Source organism: Spermophilus citellus (assembly GCF_964194105.1).
Source record: "Spermophilus citellus genome assembly, chromosome: 1".
Lineage (NCBI taxonomy): Eukaryota > Metazoa > Chordata > Mammalia > Rodentia > Sciuridae > Spermophilus > Spermophilus citellus.
The window spans coordinates 46,433,682-46,454,284 of record NC_138182.1 but is presented as its reverse complement, the minus strand read 5'-3'; the positions used below and the strand labels follow the sequence as shown (position 1 = coordinate 46,454,284).

At 35.3% G+C, this 20,603-nt stretch overlaps 1 protein-coding gene across 1 annotated transcript in view; it reads right to left on the bottom strand.

Annotated features, from left to right (window-relative positions):
• The window catches only part of VWA8 (von Willebrand factor A domain containing 8), a 425,268-nt gene that overhangs the window by 305,103 nt on the left and 99,562 nt on the right, over nucleotides 1–20,603 (bottom strand). Inside the window, exons 10-12 of the mRNA XM_081281141.1 lie at nucleotides 20,315–20,446; nucleotides 18,020–18,154; nucleotides 17,855–17,932 (exon numbers count right to left, since the gene is read on the bottom strand). Of these exons, the coding sequence (XP_081137267.1) occupies nucleotides 17,855–17,932; nucleotides 18,020–18,154; nucleotides 20,315–20,446 (345 nt within the window). The remainder of the gene's footprint in view (nucleotides 1–17,854; nucleotides 17,933–18,019; nucleotides 18,155–20,314; nucleotides 20,447–20,603) is intronic.

Here is a 20,603-nt window from a genome sequence, read left to right as displayed (position 1 = left end):
CAAAGGCAGAGGGAATTCTTCCATAACTTGGGTGTAAGGAAGGACCATCTAACCATGACTTAAAATCTAGATGCAACGAAAGAAAGAACTCAATCTAACTGTAAACATCTTTCTAATTTTACAGTGCAAAAAACAATAATCATAAATAAAGTCAAAGGGCAACTGACAAATTGAGAGAAAATAAGAGGCAAGTATCCCTAAAATATTAAGAACTCAAAAGTTAAAGGAAAATGATGAAAACTTAATAGAAAAAAATGGGCAAAAGACAAGACAATTATAAAAAAAGATACAATAATAGCCCTTAAAATCAGATCCTATGCTATGAATTTTATCTTCATAAAGCTCTCATAAAGTAAAAACATAGAAAAGATGTTCAACTTTCCACCAAAGAAATAAAAATTACTCTGAGATAACATTTCTAACTATCAGATTGACAAAACATTAAAAATTTTGACAGCCTACTCTGTTGGCATTGTTGGATAGAATGTTGTTGGCATTGTTGTACAAAAATGGCACAATGCTTATAGAGAAAAAATTAACAAAATTTGACAAAACTAAGCATATCTATTAACCCAGCAATCCTACTCCTAGGAATTTATCCTGAATATATGCTCCTAATAACATGAAATTATATAAACATAAGTTTATTTATTGCAATTTAATGTGTAATTACAAAGTATTAGAAACAACCCAATATTCCACACAGAGGCTATTGATTGAATACCCTCTGGTTTGTTCACATGATAAAATAATATGTAGCTATAAAAAAACAAACGAGAAAGATCTCTATGAAAACAAGAACAAAAATAACTGCCTTGGTTTACAATTATATTACAAAATGGCTAGAAACCATAGCATTTGAAAACTTCATATTTTAACTAGCCATCTATTAGGTGTCCATGAAGGGAACAAAGAGTTAACTGAATAGCACATGTCACTGCTGTTAACTTGTACAGGTCAAGGCCTTGGAGGGGAGAAGCAAAAGAGCACTGTATGCTAAACAACAGAACTTCAATTTTAACTTGAAAACTATGAAAAGTGATTTAAAAATATAAAGCAAGGGGGAAATTAGAAAGAACAAAAAATAAGAATAGGAAAGATAAATTGGACAAAACCCAGGCTGAAAGTGGCTGGAAAGCTTAGGAAGCTATTGTTGATAAAGCTTATGAAAACAGCCGACTTTGGAAGTAAAGTTCCTACGGAATAAACAAAAACACTGACATAAACACAAATAAAAATGTGATAAAGTCTTTGGCAGTTAAAAGCAGCAGACTACTATCTTTGATAAAATAAAGAATTGGAGATGCACATTAGATGGGAGAAGGAAAAAATGTATTTGGTTTCAGTTTAGCTATAAAAAAGAAAAAAAAAAAAAAAAAAACTTAGCTAAGGAGCCAAAGATGACCCTAAGACTTCAGCATGTTTTAGACCTTGATTACTTACATTAAAAGATCCATAAGCTTACTTACTCTTAAAATTTTGATTGGATTTGATTTAGCTTTTAATCCAAATAGTATTCAGGAGATCTCAGAGCCAGTGTATTTATGATGGTCTCAAAAGGAATCTGGAAATATGCCCTTTTCTGGTTGTGAAGGAAAGAATAATAACTTGTATTTCTTTATAACTATGAAATCACTGGCTTCAACACTAAAAAAAGAATAATCAGTTAAAAGAATCTGACCTAACACTTGAGTCAAATGATTGAAGATTTTTATAGCCTATTATAAAACTTATTTTACGTACTGCCACAAATTTGTGTTAAAGCTCTGTTTTCCTTCTGCTTCATATGAAATCCAGTTCTAAAAATAGTTAAGTCTAAAAATAAGGCAAAACCCACAGATTAAGTGTAGCTTTATGCACGTACAAATAACAAGGAAGTCTCCACATCTTCTAGGAAAACAGATGGTGGATCACTTGTTCCCACTAAATTCTCTACATTGGATTAAACCTCTGGAATACTTTCATTAATGTAGACAACATTATTATTAAAACCAAATTCATTCTTTAATTTTTTCAATTCCATTGTCCCAGGGAAATCAATGAGCTTTACCAAAAATATGTAAGTGCAAGCAAAAATGTCTTACATTTGATCTCACAATATAAACCCAGTTGATTATTCAAATCACAAAATCTGCAAATGTCAATTCAAGGCCCAACATTTGCTTTGACTCATTTGTGGAAAGAAGCAATAAAGAGAAAAAAAAATTCATCTCCAGACCATGTTACAATTATTATATTTCTCTAATTCATTCCAAGGTCTATACTTAATTATTTTTCTCTGAACATTTTCTCTGAAAATTAATGAACATAAAAGCAAAGTGGAAAAAGAGGATTGTTCAGGATATTTTATTAGTTTGCTTATCTCTCTACTGTTTCTCTGATTCTTATAAGACATCTATAAAGCCAACAGGGTATGTGCAAAGGGCAGGCAAAATATTCTCATGGAAAACTTATGTGCCTTTCAATTATCATCATCCATGTTTTCTAGAGACAGAAGATTGCTAAGATATAATTAGGTGACCTTATTCTGTGATAGAAACTAGAAGAAACTGATTTTATGAGTCAGAAGTGTGTCAGGAAACAAAATAGCCTGATATCAACTTGTATCTTCCTGATCATCCATCCATCAACAAACTGAATAGGAAAGAAAAAAAAAACATTAAAATAACTTTTGTGAACTCATTGTCATTCTTAAAAAGTATGTAAAAAAGGGGCTGAGGTTGTGGCTGAGAGGTAGAGTGCTTGCCTAGCATGCGTGAGGCACTAGATTCAATCCTCAGCACCATATAAAAATAAAATAACGGTATTGTGTCCACTTACAGCTAAAAAACATAAATATAAAAAAAAGTATGTAAAAAAGAAATCTGTTCTTCAGACTCTTAAACTAAGCCTTTCACATATTAAGATAACATCCTCAATGGAAGGGTACATTTAGTGTTTTTCTGTTTTGTTTTGTTTTTTGTTTTTCAGTGTAGTTAAGAGATTCTGAATTTCTGAATGATCAGATACACCTCACATACATTTTTCCTTGGTTCATTCCCCCATCCCCCAGCCCTGGGGATTAAACCCAGGGCCTTGAGCATGCTAGGCAAATGCTCTAGCACTGAGCTACATTCCCAACCCCTTGATTCTTTTTTTTTTTTTTTTTTTAATGAACAGCAGAGTGAGGTAAACAAACATTTCACAGCTCAAGCATATAGTATAAAAATCACCATAAACTGATTATAGAAACCCAGCACAGGAACAGTACTGTTTGAAAAAACTGATAAGGTATATAGACTATTTCCAGCTTTCATTAGAATGAAAGTTTTATTTTAATGTGAAGAAAATATTCATGTTCATAAATTTATAAACAATACTAAGATAGAATGGAATCAAAGAGAAAAGAAGTATTTTCTTCAAAATGTCTTGTCCATATAAGTTCAAAGCAGTGGCAATTGAAGGTAAATTTGAATCTATTATTTAAAATCTTAATTTGTTTTGCAAAATATACTGATGATCAAAGTTTTCCCCATTGACGTTTGGCAGAAAAATATTGTTATTGGATATCAGAAAGTTGACAGGGAATAGGTTGGTGAAAAGAGAAAGTGCTGTCCTCAGATTATTTCTGACATGAACTATGGAAGGGGAAATAAAGATGAGTGAGCATACAAAGACAACTTTCTTATCTTATGATCTCTGCCAAAGAAGCATGATTATGTAAAAGGTCAAGGTATTTATCATGGCATCTTCCATAGATTTATTAAGAGATATATCCCCTCAAATATCCTTACTTCCTATTTTAAAAAATCTAGGTGACCTAGAATCAATTTATAAAAGCTCATTTCAAAATATATTTTGGGGGATCCTCAAATTCACAACCTGTTATAGAATCTAAAAATATATTTTCTTTTTCCTATACTTTACTTTAAACATACATGGGGTCCTTGATAGTTTAAATCTCTTTGCCTTAACTCATTCTTCTTGATTTCGTCACCTTCACATATGATTCTTCACAGACTTCATCTTTTAAGATGATAGTGATTCTTAGTAAATATTTGAAACTTTTTAAGTCCTTCAATCAGTAGATTGTTTTAACGACCATAACCTCCTTTTTATGCTTTTGTATTTATTGAAATATGATAGTGAAAACTATATAAAATAGTAGAGATATGGATTCACCACAGCTTTATAAAGAGGGTGCTTTCTCTTTTGTTTTCCAAACTGTTTTCAATGCAAGTCAAAATCCTAAATGGTACTTGATGCTCAGAATGGATTAAATTAAGCAAAGGAAAGGATTAATTTTAGGAAGAATACTTACATGGACCTTTATAACATATTCCTGTACTTACAGCCCCAAAGTTAGGAGTATCATGTAACTACAATTCCATCTAAACTCTGGCCAATTTAGTAAGTAGGCACAAACTACCATAAAGCCATATGAAAGGAATATTCTCAGTAGAATAATTTGAAATATGAGCAATAAAAAAAATTTCTGATTTAATGCCACAAAAACTAACTAGTTTCAATATTATTTTTTAGAAAAAACATTTTTAACATAAATATATTTAATGTTAGAAACAATTCAAAAGAATAACCTAATGACTAAAGAATAACCTAAAATCACAAAAGGTATCCTAAAATGTAAATAAATAGTATCACATTCACTTTCAAAATCTTTCAAAGAATAAAATTAAACTCTGCTTTAAGTAAGAAGCTACCACAATCAGCCAAAGATTGACTTACAGCATCAAAAAATTAGCAGGATAAAAACATGTTAGGAGAGATCATCACAAAAAAAATACATGGCAGAAAACTTCACTCTGTAAGAATACCAGCTGTAGGCTTGCTTTTTCTCCATACTATGTGCAACATGTACATCCACCAAAATAATCTATTCAAAAATACCCTGGAATAAATGTAACCAAGGAGACAAAAGATGTATACACTGAAAACTGAAAAACTTTTGCTGAAAGATATGAAATAAGATAAAAATAAATGAAAAGACAACCATATTCACTGATTGAAAGACTAAGCTATTAAAATGACAATATTATCCAAAAAGAGTTACAGACTGAATACAACTTATCTCAAAATATCAATGGCATTTCTTTTTACAGAAATAAAATAAAACATCACATAAAATTTATATGGAATCTCAAGGGACCCTGAATAGTCAAAACAATCTGGGAAATAAATAACATAAGTAGAGGTCTGACACTTTCTGATTTCAAAACTTAACTATAAAACTACAGTAATTAAAACAGTGTGGTATTGGAATAGGATAGACACATAGACCAATGGAATACACAGCTTGGAAATAAAACCTTACATTTATACTCAACTGATTCTTAACAAGAGTGCCAGGAATTCCAATGGAAGAAGAACAATCTTTTCAACATTGGTGCTAGAAAAACTGGATATCCACATAATAAAAAATTAAAGGTAGACATTTGTCTCACACACTATACAAAAATTAATTCAAAATAGATCAGAAATCTAAATGTACTACAGAAAACAGTAAACCTGTTAGAATATAGGGGGAAATCCTGGCCACTGAGCTGAATTTATTGAAAATAACACTAAAAAGGCATCAAAAGGAAAATGACAAACTGGACTTCAATAAAGTTAAAAACTTTTGTGAATCAAAGAACACTGTCAAGATGATCAAAATACAACCAGCAGAATGAAAAAAATATTTGCAAACCATATATTTGAGAATGGATTCTATTTTTAGAATGTATAAGGCTGGAGTTGTGGCTCAGTGGCAGACTGCTTGCTTAGCATCTGTGAGGCACTGGGTTCAATCCTCAGAACCACATATAAATAAATAAAATAAAAAGGCCCATCAACAACTAAAATATGTATATATATATATATATATATATATATATATATATATATACTCACACACATATATATATACACACACACATACACACACACACACACACATACACACACACACACAAACACACACACATATATAAAGAATGTATAAAAAACTACAATATCTCAACAAAAAAAAATCAACCCAATTAAAATGTGGGCAAAAACCTTAACAAGAATAAGCATTTCTCCAAAATATACAAATAGCCAATATGTATACATAAAAAGATGCACAACATCATTACTCCTATGTAAATACAAATAAAATCCCCAATGTGCTATCACCTCACCCTCGCTAGAATGACTATTATAAAACAAAAACAAAAGCTGAATATAGGTGTCGAGGATGTCATGCATTGTTGGTCAAATATAAAATGGTACAGAAAATGTGGAAAACCACTTATTGGTGCCTCAAAAAGTTAAACAAAATTACTATATGCTCCAGCAATTATATTCTGAAGTATAAACTAAAGGAATTCAAAGCAGGAACTCAAGCACATTTTTGTACACAATCATTTTTAATAGAAGTATTCATAATAGCCATTAGATAGAAATAAGCCAATGTTTTATCAAGAGATGAATGCAGGAAGATGGAGGCTGGAAGTGAGTGAGCCGCTCAGTGCCGCGCCCGCAGCGTGTGTTCCCGCATCTTAAAAGAAAAAGTAAAGATCCTTAAAGGAGATCTGTTGACAAAGACTAACCACCGTGTCAAGAAAGGGGCCTAGGTGGAGTGAATCCGTCACGACTCCAGCCAAGGTGGAGTGAGTCCGTCACGATTCCAACGCGAGCAGTAAGGCTGCAGCCCCCGAGCTGCCTGGCTCTCTCGGCCCCTTTTCCTTCTCCACTCCACCTTCCCGCTTTGCTTCTCCCCTGCCATCTCTCCTCCAACGCTCACTCCCTAAATCTAGATCTCAATTTCTTTTCCCCGCCCCGCCCGCTCTCTTGCATGCTCAGAAACCCCACGTGGGCCCCGTAGGGCTGCCTCCCATCCCCAGGCCCGCAACCCCTCCCCAGGCATTCCGACAGCCGCACCTGGGCCACGGCCGCCGCCGCCACTTCCTGAGGAGCACCTTAGAGCAGACTCTTCACCGCGCGGGTAAGCCGCCGACCCGCTGAGTAAAATGGAACAGCTGATGACTGACAATTTAAAATCTAAGTGATCCAAAACGGCGGCGGACGCGGAGAGATCAAGTCTCTAACCGCTTCAGCTGCGCGGGCATAGGGAGAAGTAAACTATCAAAATGCTGTTTGCTCAGGACCACTAGGCAATGTAGAGCTGAAGTGGATCCGGGGCGAACAGTCTGGCCTTCTCAGAACACACTGAGCCCGGATTGGCTGCATTCTAGCTCCAGTTCGCCTGCTTCTCGTGACTGAGAACTAATGATCCCGCTGAAATAACTAGTCGGCCCACCTGAACTCACAGAGGTAAAGGCCAACTGAGCACGATAGCCAGACCGAGGGAATCTGGAGTGACGCGGAACTAGCAGCGCAGAACTCCCAGCTACCGCTCCCACCAGTGCTGACAACAGAGGTCCCTTGCACCAGCTACCAGGAGAGTTGCTACCTGAGGGCAAACAAATTCGCTGGGGGTCCTCAGCCCCAAGCTCTACAAACTTAGGGTCTGAGGGAGGCAAACAGAAAGGGTGTGCCCAGGCATCCATGAAAACAAGGCTCCCAGGAGCAGCAGACCTGGCGTGTAGCCAGTATTGTGGTGAGTGTCACAGGTGAGCGGGGCCTGGCTTGAGGAAACACAAGAGAAGGCCCTAGGCACTCAGGATTGGAGACCCGCACAGTCTGGGAGGAAGAGCTGATGCACAGTGATTGGATCCCACCTATCAAGAAGAGAAGCTTGGCCCAGTGGGCATAGCTCCACCTACTGGAAGAGAAGTTAATCGAGCTCTATGACTGCATCTATTATTATTAATTTTTTTTATAATTATTATGAGTATTTTTTTATTTTATTTTCATTTTTTGTTGTAGATATTGTTGTTGTTCTTTAACTTTTTTATTAATGGTTTCAATTTTTTAATTCTTTTTATTTTATTATTATTACTACTATTTTTTAAACTTTAATTTCCATTTTTTTATTATCATTATACTTATTTTTGGGGGGGGATTAAATTTTTGTTTTTTTGTTTTTTCTTTCTTTCTTTTCAATTTTTCGTTTGTCTTTTCATTTCTTTTCAATTTTCTTATTCCCCCTTCCTTGAATTCTACCTGCCTACACTCATTCTCTTTAGTGACTTCTTCCCTTCCCTTCTAATATCTCTCCTCCCAAACATCAAATAAATTTATAAGAGTAAACTGTAACTCAGCAGTCAAACAGAACAAGAAGTAACATGAGCATTAAAAAGCAAGGAAGAAAAGGAGTACAAACAATGAAGGACAGCCTAAATATTCAGGAGGACCTAGAGTCATCAGAAAAATGATCATATAAAGAACTCAAGGAACACCTTAGACAGATGGAATGGAACCTTAAAGAGGATACAAGACAGCAAATTCAAGCAGCAAAAGAACACATTGAGAATGAATTACATAAACAGAAGTTAAGCATCTTTATCAGGAGATAGAGATTATAAAAAATAATTAAACAATAATTCTAGAAATGAAGGAAATGATAAACCAAATTAAAAACTCAGTTGAGAGTATCACTAACAGAGTGGAGCAAGTAGAAGCCAGAACATCAGATAATGAAGACAAAATATATCATCTTGAAAAGAGTCTAGCCAACTCAGAAAGGCTGGTAAAAAATCACGAGAAAAACATCCAAGAGATTTGGGATAACATAAAAAAACCAAACTTACAAGTCATCGGGATAGAGGAAGGTACAGAGATTCATACCAAAGGAATGAGTAACCTGCTGAATGAAATAATTACAGAAAACTTTCCAGAAATAAAAAAGGAAACAGATATACAAATTGTAGATGCATACAGGATACCGAGCACACAAAATCACAGTAGACCAACGCCAAGACACATTGTTATGAAGATATCCAATATAAATAACAAAAAGAAATTATTAAAAGCTACAAGAGAAAGGAGGCAGATCACATTTAGGGGTAAAACAATAAGGTTAACAACGGATTTTTCATCAGAGATGCAGAAAGCGAGAAGCTCCTGGAACGACGTATTTCAAACACTGAAAGACAATGGATGCCAACCAAGAATTCTGTACCCAGCAAAATTAAGCTTCAGATACGACAACGAAATAAAAATCTTTCATGATAAACAAAAGCTAAAAGAATTTCTAGCCAGAAAACCAGCATTGCAAAGCATCTTGAGCAAAACACTACACAAGGAAGAAATGAAAAACAATAACCAAAACCATCAGTGGGAAGTGCCTCGGTAAAGACAGAGGACGGGGGGAAAGCTAATCATGGAGAAACAAACTAAATTAGGAAAAAAAAAAAGAGATAAATAATCAAACATGGCAGGAAGTACAAACCATATATCAATAGTAACTCTAAACGTTAATGGCTTAAACTCTCCAATAAAGCGACATAGGCTGGTAACATGGATTAAAAAAACAAATCCAACAATATGCTGCCTCCAGGAGACACATATGATTGGAAAAGACATACACAGGCTCAAGATGAAAGGTCCTTGTAAGCAAGCAGGGGTGGCCACTCTCATACCGAATAAAATCGACTTCAAGACTAAGTTAATCAAAAGGGATAAGGAAGGACATTATATACTGTTAAAGGGAACCATTCACCAACAAGACATAACAATCATCAATTTGTATGCACCAAACAATGGAGCTGCAACGTTCATAAAACAAACTCTCCTCAAGTTCAAGAGTCAAATAGACCACAACACAATAATTATGGGTGACTTCAACACACCCCTCTCGCCATTAGACAGATCCTCTAGACAAAAGCTGAATAAAGAAACTATAGAACTCAACAGCACAATCAATAACCTAGACTTAACCAACATATATAGAATATATCAACCATCATCAAGTGGATACACGTTCTTCTCAGCAGCACATGGATCCTACTCAAACATAGACGATATATTATGCCATAAGGCAACTCTTAGTAAATATAAAGGGGTGGAGATAATACCATGCACCATATCTGATCATAATGGAATGAAATTGGAAATCAATGATAAAAGAAGGAAGGAAAAATCCTACATCACATGGAAAATGAACAATATGTTATTGAATGATCAATGGGTTATAGAAGACATAAAGGAGGAGATGAAAAAAATCTTAGAATCAAATGATAACACAGACACAACATACCGGAATCTATGGGACACAATGAAAGCAGTTTTAAGAGGGAAATTCATTTCTTGGAGTTCTTACCTCAAAAAAAGAAAAAACCAACAAATAAATGAACTCACCCAACACCTCAAAAACCTAGAAAAGGAACAGCAAAACAACAGCAAATGTAGTAGAAGACAAGAAATAATTAAAATTAGAGCAGAAATCAACGAAATTGAAACAAAAGAAACCATTGAAAAAATTGATAAAACTAAAAGTTGGTTCTTTGAAAAAATAAATAAGATAGACAAGCCCTTAGCCATGCTAACGAAAAGAAGAAGAGAGAGAACTCAAATTACCAACATACGGGATGAAAAAGGCAATATCACAACAGACACTACAGAAATATAGAAGATAATTAGAAAGTATTTTGAAACCCTATATTCCAATAAAATAGAAGATAATGAAGATATCGATAAATTTCTTAAGCCATATGATTTGCCCAGATTGAGACAGGAAGACACATACAATTTAAACAGACCAATAACAAAAGAAGAAATAGAAGAAGCCATCAAAAGACTACCAACCAAGAAAAGCCCTGGACCGGATGGGTATACAGCGGAGTTCTACAAAACCTTCAAAGAAGAATTAATACCAATACTTTTCAAGCTATTTCAAAAAATAGAAAAAGAAGGAGCTCTTCCAAATTCATTCTATGAGGCCAACATCACTTTGATCCCAAAACCAGACAAAGATACTTCAAAGAAAGAAAACTACAGACCAATATCTCTAATGAACTTGGATGCAAAAATTCTCAATAAAATTCTGGCGAATCGAATACAAAAACATATCAGAAAACTTGTGCACCATGATCAAGTAGGATTCATTCCTGGGATGCAAGGATGGTTCAATATACGGAAATCAATAAATGCTATTCACCACATCAATAGACTTAAAGACAAGAACCACATGATCATCTCGATGGATGCAGAAAAAGCATTTGACAAAGTACAGCATCCCTTTATGTTCAAAACACTAGAAAAACTAGGGATAACAGGAACTTACCTCAACATTGTAAAAGCTATATATGCTAAACCTCAGGCTAGCATCATCCTAAACAGAGAAAAACTGAAGGCATTTCCTCTAAAATCTGGAACAAGACAGGGATGCCCTCTATCACCACTTCTATTCAATTTAGTTCTCGAAGTACTAGCCAGAGCAATTAGACAAAAGAAATTAAAGGCATAAAAATAGGAAAAGAAGAAATTAAACTATCGCTATTTGCGGATGACATGATAATATACTTAACAAACCCAAAAGAGTCTACAAAGAAGCTGCTAGAGTTAATAAATGAATTCAGCAAAGTGGCAGGTTATAAAATCAACACGCATAAATCAAAGGCATTCCTGTATATCAGCAACAAAACCTCTGAAATGGAAATAAGGAAAACCACTCCATTCACAATATCCTCAAAGAAAATAAGATACTTGGGAATCAACCTAACAAAAGAGGTGAAAGATTTATACAATGAAAACTACAGAACCCTAAAGAGAGAGTTAGAAGAAGATCTCAGAAGATGGAAAAATGTACCCTGTTCATGGATAGGCAGAACTAACATCATCAAAATGGCGATATTACCCAAAGTTCTCTACAGGTTTAATGCGATCCAATCAAAATCCCAATGGCATTTCTTGTAGAAATAGACAAAGCAATCATGAAATTCATATGGAAAAACAAAAGACCCAGAATAGCAAAAGCAATTCTAAGCAGGAAGTGTGAATCTGGAGGTATAGCGATACCAGAGGTCAAACTGTACTACAAAGCAATAGTAACAAAAACAGCATGGTACTGGTACCAAAACAGGCAGGTGGACCAATGGTACAGAATAGAGGACACAGAGACTAATCCACAAAGTTACAACTATCTTCTATTTGATAAAGGGGCTAAAAGCATGCAATGGAGGAAGGATAGCATCTTCAACAAATGGTGCTGGGAAAATTGGAAATCCATATGCAACAAAATGAAATTGAATCCCTTTCTCTCGCCATCCACAAAAATTAACTCCAAATGGATCAGGGAGCTAGATATCAAATCAGAGACACTGTGTCTGATAGAAGAAAAAGTTGGCTACGATCTACATATTGTGGGGTCGGGCTCCAAATTCCTTAATAGGACACCCATAGCCCAAGAGTTAACAACAAGAATAAACAAATGGGACTTACTTAAACTAAAAAGTTTTTTCTCAGCAAGAAGAGAAACAATAAAAGAGGTAAATAGAGAGCCTACATCCTGGGAACAAATTTTTACCCCCCACACCTCCGATAGAGCCCTAATATCCAGAATGTACAAAGAACTCAAAAAATTAAACAATAAGATAACAAATAACCCAATCAACAAATGGGCCAAGGACCTGAAAAGAGGCTTCTCAGAGGAGGACACACAATCAATCAACAAGTACATGAAAAAATGCTCACCATCTCTAGCAATCAGAGAAATGCAAATCAAAACCACCCTAAGATACCACCTCACTCCAGTAAGATTGGCAGCCATTATGAAGTCAAACAACAATAAGTGTTGGCGGGATGTGGGGAAAAGGGTACACTTGTACACTGCTGGTGGGGCTGCAAAATGGTGAGGCCAATTTGGAAAGCAGTATGGAGATTCCTGGGAAAGCTGGGAATGGATCCACCATTTGACCCAGCTATAGCACTTCTAGGACTATTCCCTGAGGACCTTAAAAAAGCGCTCTATAGGAATACGGCTGCATCAATGATTATAGCGGCACAATTCACAATAGCTAGACTGTGGAACCAATCTAGATGCCCCTCAATAGATGAATGGATAAAAAGAAATGTGGCATCTATACACAATGGAGTATTATGCAGCACTAAGAAATGACAAAATCATAGAATTTGCAGGGAAATGGATGGCATTAGAGCAGATTATGCTAAGCGAAGCTAGCCAAGCCCTAAAAAACAAATGCCAAATGTCTGCTTTGATATAAAGAGAACAACTAAGAACAGAACAGGAAGGAAGAACATGAGGAAAAGACTACAGTAAACAAAGACAAATGGGGGGAGAGAAACGGAGAGAGAAGGGAAAGCACATGGAAATAGTAAGAGACCTTCAATGATACATAGAATTATAAGAGGTTATGAGGGGCAAGGGGGAGGGAAAAAAAGGGAGAGAATTGAACAACAGCAGGGGAGGTAGAGAGGGAAGATGAGAGGGGAGGGGAGGGCAGGGGGGATAGTAGGGGATAGGAAAGGTAGCAGAATACAACAGTCACTAATATGGCATTATGTAAAAATGTGAATATATAACAGATGTGATTCTGCAATCTGTATTTGGGGTGAAAATGGGAGTTCAAAACACAATTTGAGTCAAATGTATGAAAGATGATATATCATGAGCTATGTAATGCTTTAAATAATCAATAAAAAAAAGAAAAAAATATATCAATGGATGAAATAGAAGAAGCAATCAAAAGACTACCAACCAAGAAAAGCTCAGGACCGGATGGGTACACAGCGGAGTTTTACAAAACCTTTAAAGAAGAATTAATACCAATACTTTTCAAGTTATTTCAGGAAATAGAAAAAGAGGGAGCTCTACCAAATTCATTCTATGAGGCCAACATCACCCTGATTCTGAAACCAGACAAAGACACCTCAAAGAAAGAAAACTACAGACCAATATCTCTGATGAACCTAGATGCAAAAATCCTCAATAAAATTCTGGCAAATCGGATACAAAAACATATCAAAAAAATTGTGCACTGCACCATAATCAAGTAGGATTCATCCCTGGGATGCAAGGATGGTTCAATATACGGAAATCAATAAATGTTAATCACCACATCAATAGACTTAAAGATAAGAACTATATGATCATCTCGATAGACGCAGAAAAAGCATTTGACGAAGTACAGCATCCCTTTATGTTCAAAACATTAGAAAAACTAGGGATAACAGGAACTTACCTCAACATTGTAAAAGCTATCTATGCTAAGCCTCAGGCTAGCATCATTCTGAATAGAGAAAAATTGAAGGCATTCCCTCTAAAATCTGGAACAAGACAGGGATGCCCCCTATCACCACTTCTATTCAATATAGTTCTCGAAACACTGGCCAGAGCAATTAGACAGACGAAAGAAATTAAAGGCATAAAAATAGGAAAAGAAGAACTTAAATTATCACTATTTGCGGATGACATGATTCTATACCTAGAAGACCCAAAAGGGTCTACAAAAAAACTACTAGAACTTATAAATGAATTCAGCAAAGTGGCAGGATATAAAATCAACACACATAAATCAAAGGCATTTCTGTATATCAGCGACAAAACTTCTGAAACGGAAATGAGGAAAAACACTCCATTCACAATATCCTCAAAAAAATAAAATAAAATACTTAGGAATCAACCTAAGAAAAGAGGTGAAAGACTTATAGGATGAAAACTACAGAACCCTAAAGAGAGAAATAGAAGAGGATCTTAGAAGATGGAAAAATATACCCTGTTCATGGATAGGCAGAACTAACATCATCAAAATGGCGATATTACCAAAAGTTCTCTATAGGTTTAATGCAATGCCAATCAAAATCCCAACGGCATTTCTTATAGAAATAGATAAAGCAATCATGAAATTCATATGGAAAAACAAAAGACCCAGAATAGCAAAAACAACTCTAAGCAGGAAGTGTGAATCAGGCGTAATAGCCATACCAGACCTCAAACTATACTACAGAGCAATAGTAACAAAAACAGCATGGTACTGGTACCAAAACAGGCGGGTGGACCAATGGTACAAAATAGAGGACACAGAAACCAATCCACAAAGTTACAACTATCTTATATTTGATAAAGGGGCTAAAAGCATGCAATGGAGGAAGGATAGCATCTTCAACAAATGGTGTTGGGAAAACTGGAAATCCATATGCAACAAAATGAAACTGAATCCCCTCCTCTTGCCATGCACAAAAGTCAACTCAAAGTGGATCAAGGAGCTAGATATCAAATCAGAGACTCTGCGCCTAATAGAAGAAAAAGTTGGCTCCGATCTACATATTGTGGGGTCGGGCTCCAAATTCCTTAATAGGACACCCATAGCACAAGAGTTAATAACAAGAATCAACAAATAGGATTTTCTTAAACTGAAAAGTTTTTTCTCAGCAAGAGAAACAATAAGAGAGGTAAATAGGGAGCCTACATCATGGGAACAAATTTTTACTCCTCACACTTCAGATAGAGCCCTAATATCCAGAGTATACAAAGAACTCAAAAAATTAGACAATAAGAAAACAAATAACCCAATCAACAAATGGGCCAAGGACATGAACAAACACTTCACAGAGGAGGACATACAATCAATCAACAAGTACATGAAAAAATGCTCACCATCGCTAGCAGTCAGAGAAATGCAAATCAAAACCACCCTAAGATACCACCTCACTCCAGTAAGATTGGCAGCCATTATGAAGTCAAACAACAACGAGTGCAGGCGAGGATGTGGGGAAAAGGGTACTCTTGTACATTGCTGGTCGGACTGCAAACGGTTGCGGCCAATTTGGAAAGCAGTATGGAGATTCCTGGGAAAGCTGGGAATGGAACCACCATTTGACCCAGCTATTGCCCTTCTCGGACTATTCCCTGAAGACCTTAAAAGAGCGCACTACAGGGATACTGCCACATCGATGTTCATAGCAGCACAATTCACAATTGCTAGACTGTGGAATCAACCCAGATGCCCTTCAATAGATGAATGGATAAAAAAAATGTGGTATTTATACACCATGGAATATTACGCAGCACTAAAAAATGACAAAATCATGGAATTTGCAGGGAAATGGATGGCACTAGAGCAGATTATGCTTAGTGAAGCTAGCCAATCCCTAAAAAACAAATACCAAATGTCTTCTTTGATATAATGAGAGCAACTAAGAACACAGCAGGGAGGAAGAGCAGGAAGAAAAGATTAACATTAAACAGAGATATGAGGTGGGAGGGAAAGGGAGAAAAAAGGGAAATTGCATGGAAATGGAGGGAGACCCTCATTGTTATACAAAATTACATATAAGAGGTTGTGAGGGGAACGGGATAATAAACATGGAGGGAAATGAATTACAGTAGATGGGGTAGAGAGAGAAGATGGGAGGGGAGGGGAGGGGGGATAGTAGAGGATAGGAAAGGTAGCAGAATACAACAGTCACTGATATGGCAGTATGTAAAAATGTGGATATGTAACCGATGTGATTCTGCAATCTGTATTTGGGGTAAAAATGGGAGTTCATAACCCACTTGATTCTAATGTATGAAATATGATATGTCAAGAGCTTTGTAATGTTGTGAACAACCAATAAAAAAAGAGAAAAAAAAAGAGATGAATGCATAACAAAAAGTGGTAGATACATCCAACAGAATATTATTAAGCCATAAAAAGATCATAATTCTTAAACATACTATACCCCAGAGAAATGTTGAAAATATATATATAAACTAGACTAAAAGAACAAAAATTTTGACTACTTATATGAGGCACCTAAAATAAACAAATTTATAGGGACAGAAAGTAAAATAGAGGCTAACAGGATCTGGGATAGGTGTAGGGTATCGGGAGCTACTGTTTATTGAATATAAAGTTTCTCTTAGGATGATAAAGTTCTAGAAAAGAAAGTGGCAATTATTACATGACATTGTCAATGTACTTAATGCCAGTTAACTGTACATATATAAAAATGACTAAAATGGCAAATTTTAGAGAGCTATCCCTCTCCTCGGTCTATACCCAAAAGACTACATGACACAGCCACATCAATGTTTTTAGCAGCACAATTCACAATAGCTAAACTGTGGAGCCAATCTAGATGCCCTTCAGTGGATGAATGGATAAAAAAATGTGGCATATATATACACAATGGAATTTTACTCAGCAATAAAAGAGAATAAAATCATGGCATTTTCAGGTAAATGGATGGCATTGGAAAGTTAATGCTAAGTGAAGTTAGCCAATCCCAAAAAAACAAATGCCAAATGTTTTCTCTGATATAAGGAGGCTGATATAAGGTAGGGGGGGAGAGCATGGGAGGAATAGATGAATTCTAGATAGGGCACAGGGGTGGGAGGGAAAGGGAAGAGGCAGGGGATTAGCAAGGATGGTGGAATGTGATAGACATCATTATCCAAAGTACATGTATGAAGACATGAATTGGTGTCAATGTACTTTTATACAACCAGAGATATGAAAAATTGTGTGTACATATGTAATAAGAATTGTAATGTAGTCTGCTGTCATTTATTTTTTAAAAAATCAATTTAAAAAAGATCAATGTGGTTGGATCTTGTTTTTGGAAATCCATTCAACCACTTGGTCTTTTTATTGGAAAATTTAAAATATAAAAAATAAATAAAATGGCCAATTTTATGTTATATATATTTTATGACAATAACAATTATAATAATCCACTCAGTAAATACCTAATTTTCTTCCACAGCAGCCCAAACCAACTTCATTTATTTCCAAATAACTAGTAAATGTACTCTGTGTATGTGTATGCATACACATAAAATGAATTTTTTCAAAAAACATATCTCTGGTATGTTACACAAAACAAGTATCCTAGAATGTACTTTCAAAAGCTCCAAATAAGTATGATTATACTCTAACTTGATTGCTATTTTACTTATTTATCTATATGAATATTCAAAATAGGTAACAACTACTAATAGGTCAAACATACATGTTTATAGTTCAAGTGGTAAAGATGAATATTATACCTGATATAGCATAATGGGTTCTATGTTGTATCCTAAGGTATCAGCAAAGTTCTTGGCAATGACTGTTTTTCCACAACCCTATAAATGGAAACACATCATTCAAAGGATGAATCAAAACAAGATAAGCCAGGAAATAAAAGTTTGCAAAAAAGCTGCCATTCTTACCTTTCCCCCAATTAAACATATGTCCTTAACCATATGAGATTGCATCATTTCAGCCAGTAGCTGCTTATGACTTAATGTCCGGATGAATTGGTCTGATGCACAAGATTGACCAAATGGTCTGGTCCCAGCTGGCACCTGCAAATTAAAGAGGGGTAGATAAAATATTCATATGCTTTTCTCAAAATATTAGCAACTTAAAGGACATAAGTAGCTGCCACATAAAAGCTCCCACATACACTTAATTCCTTCCTCAATTCAAAGTTTGTTTTGTTTTGTTTTTTGTCTTTTCAGTACCAGGGATTGAACCCAGGGATGTTAAAGTACTAAAACATATCCCAACCCCTTTTATTTTTTATTTTGAGAAAAGGTCTTAATAGGTTGCTTAGGACCTCACTAAGTAGCTGAGGCTGACTCTGAACTTAAGATCCTCCTGTCTCAGCCTCCTGAGATGCTGGGATTACACTTAGTTATAGTAGCTATTGATATTTTGGAATTTTACTCAGCAATAAAAGAGAATAAAATCATGGCATTTGCAGGTAAATGGATGACATTGAAGATAATGCTAAGGGAAGTTAGCCAATCCCAAAAAAACAAATGCCAAATGTTTTCTCTGATATAAGGGTTTAGAGCAGCAATTATTTTCCCATTCAGAGATCTGATGATCTTATTATCCAACACCCAAATTAATCATTCCTCTAAGATTAAAGTCCCATGCTGTCACATATGTACATAAGAATCATGTCATTTTCTTGCCATTATAACTCATAAAAAAAATCTCTAGTGGGGAATGAACCTTTTATCAAATTGCAGACATAATACGGAATTTTAAATCAGCCCATGTCAAAATCTCCAACTCACCACTGACCTCCTGATTTCCAAAACCCATGTCCACAAATTCTTTTTACTCTTATCTTTGTTTACCCTCAGAAGCATCTATTCAAAAAAACCTCTCCTCCCATGCTTCCCACCTACTTTTCCTTTTATTTTTTTTTAGCTTTTATTTCTATACTTATTCTTTAGGGTCTCTATTCATTTGGTTTTCATCTTTGATTGCTCTTTCATTCCCTAGGGAACTTTCTTAAAAATTAAATTTATTGTTAACTGATACATAAAACATAAAAATTATACATATTAATGGATTACTATATGATGTTTCAATGAACTATAAATTGTATACTAGTTAAATCAGGTTAAATATATCTATCTCCTTAAATATTTATTATTTATTTATGATTAAAACCTCAAAAAATCTTCCTCCTCACTTTTAGTACATTATCAGTATCTATTGTCACCCTACTATACAATAGCACATCAGAAAATTCTTACTCCTGTCTAACTGTAATGTAGTTTTCACTGATCAACGTCTCCCTGTTCCTCTCTCCCCCTTTCTCCAACCTCTAGTAGTAACTATTCTACTCTCAACTTCTGAGATCAACTTTTTTAGATTCTATATGAGTAAGATTATGATCTTCTTTTATTTTTTATCCTCTTCCTTATCATTATCCTGGGTGAATTGTTCTTCTAAGGACTGGGACTTGATCAGACATATACAACATGAACCCTAAATAATTTTAAGTTTGGAAACAATATCAAATTTGCATTTAAGAAAGATCATCCTGGTACTAACATGAAAAGTTAACAAAAGGTACAGGAGTCAACGAAGTTAGTGAACCCTTACCAAAGTCAAGCAAATAATGAAGATTGGCTCATACCTCATGACTTTGAACATTCTGTTTAAACTTCCCAATGTCCTATCACCTTTCTATCCCTGGGCCATGGGAAAAATTCTATGTCATTCTTCAAAACTTAGCTCAAGTTCACCTCATCTCTGAAGCTTTCCTTACTCCTCCAGAATTCCTGTATTACTTCCCTCTCTAGGTCCCTATTGCCATTCATTCCAATGTAGTCCTTATTCATCTGCTTCTACCATAGATTATCATTTGAAGAAGACAGAAGAGTGTAGTGCAAAGTGACCTTGTCTAGAATTACCAGCAGTGCCACCTCCTAGATTATAACCATGGATGAATCCACTAATCAAGGTACATCTCAGTTGTCTAACCTATAAGATGGTGATAATAAAGTTTACATTCAAGATTATTGGGGGATTTAAATAGTATAATATATATCAAGGAGACACAGTAAATAGTATAAACAATAAATCCTAATACAGAAAGGAGATACAGAGACATAGATGTGTTGCTACAGAGCCAAATAAGACTTATGAGAGGGTCATATGCCTAATTTAGGCCATATTAACCAGGTGCATCTTAAAATGAAGAAATTGTGATTCATTACCTTAATGGTAACCTCTTGTCCTGCAATTTGAATAGTCACACAAGCATGGGAGACATGGTTTTCAGTCATTCTCTCCACTTTAACAATCTCTTTAGGAAGCAGAGAGCTTCCTGAATCTTGGAGTTCAAAACGCTGTAAAATTACAAGAAAATCATGTAAAAGTCATGGAATTTACTTTTGTTTGTTTGTTTGTTTGCAGTACCTGGGATCCAACCCAGCACCCCATGCATGCTAAGCAAGTGTTTACCCCTGAGCTCTATCTCCAGCCCTAAAATTTACATTTGATTTT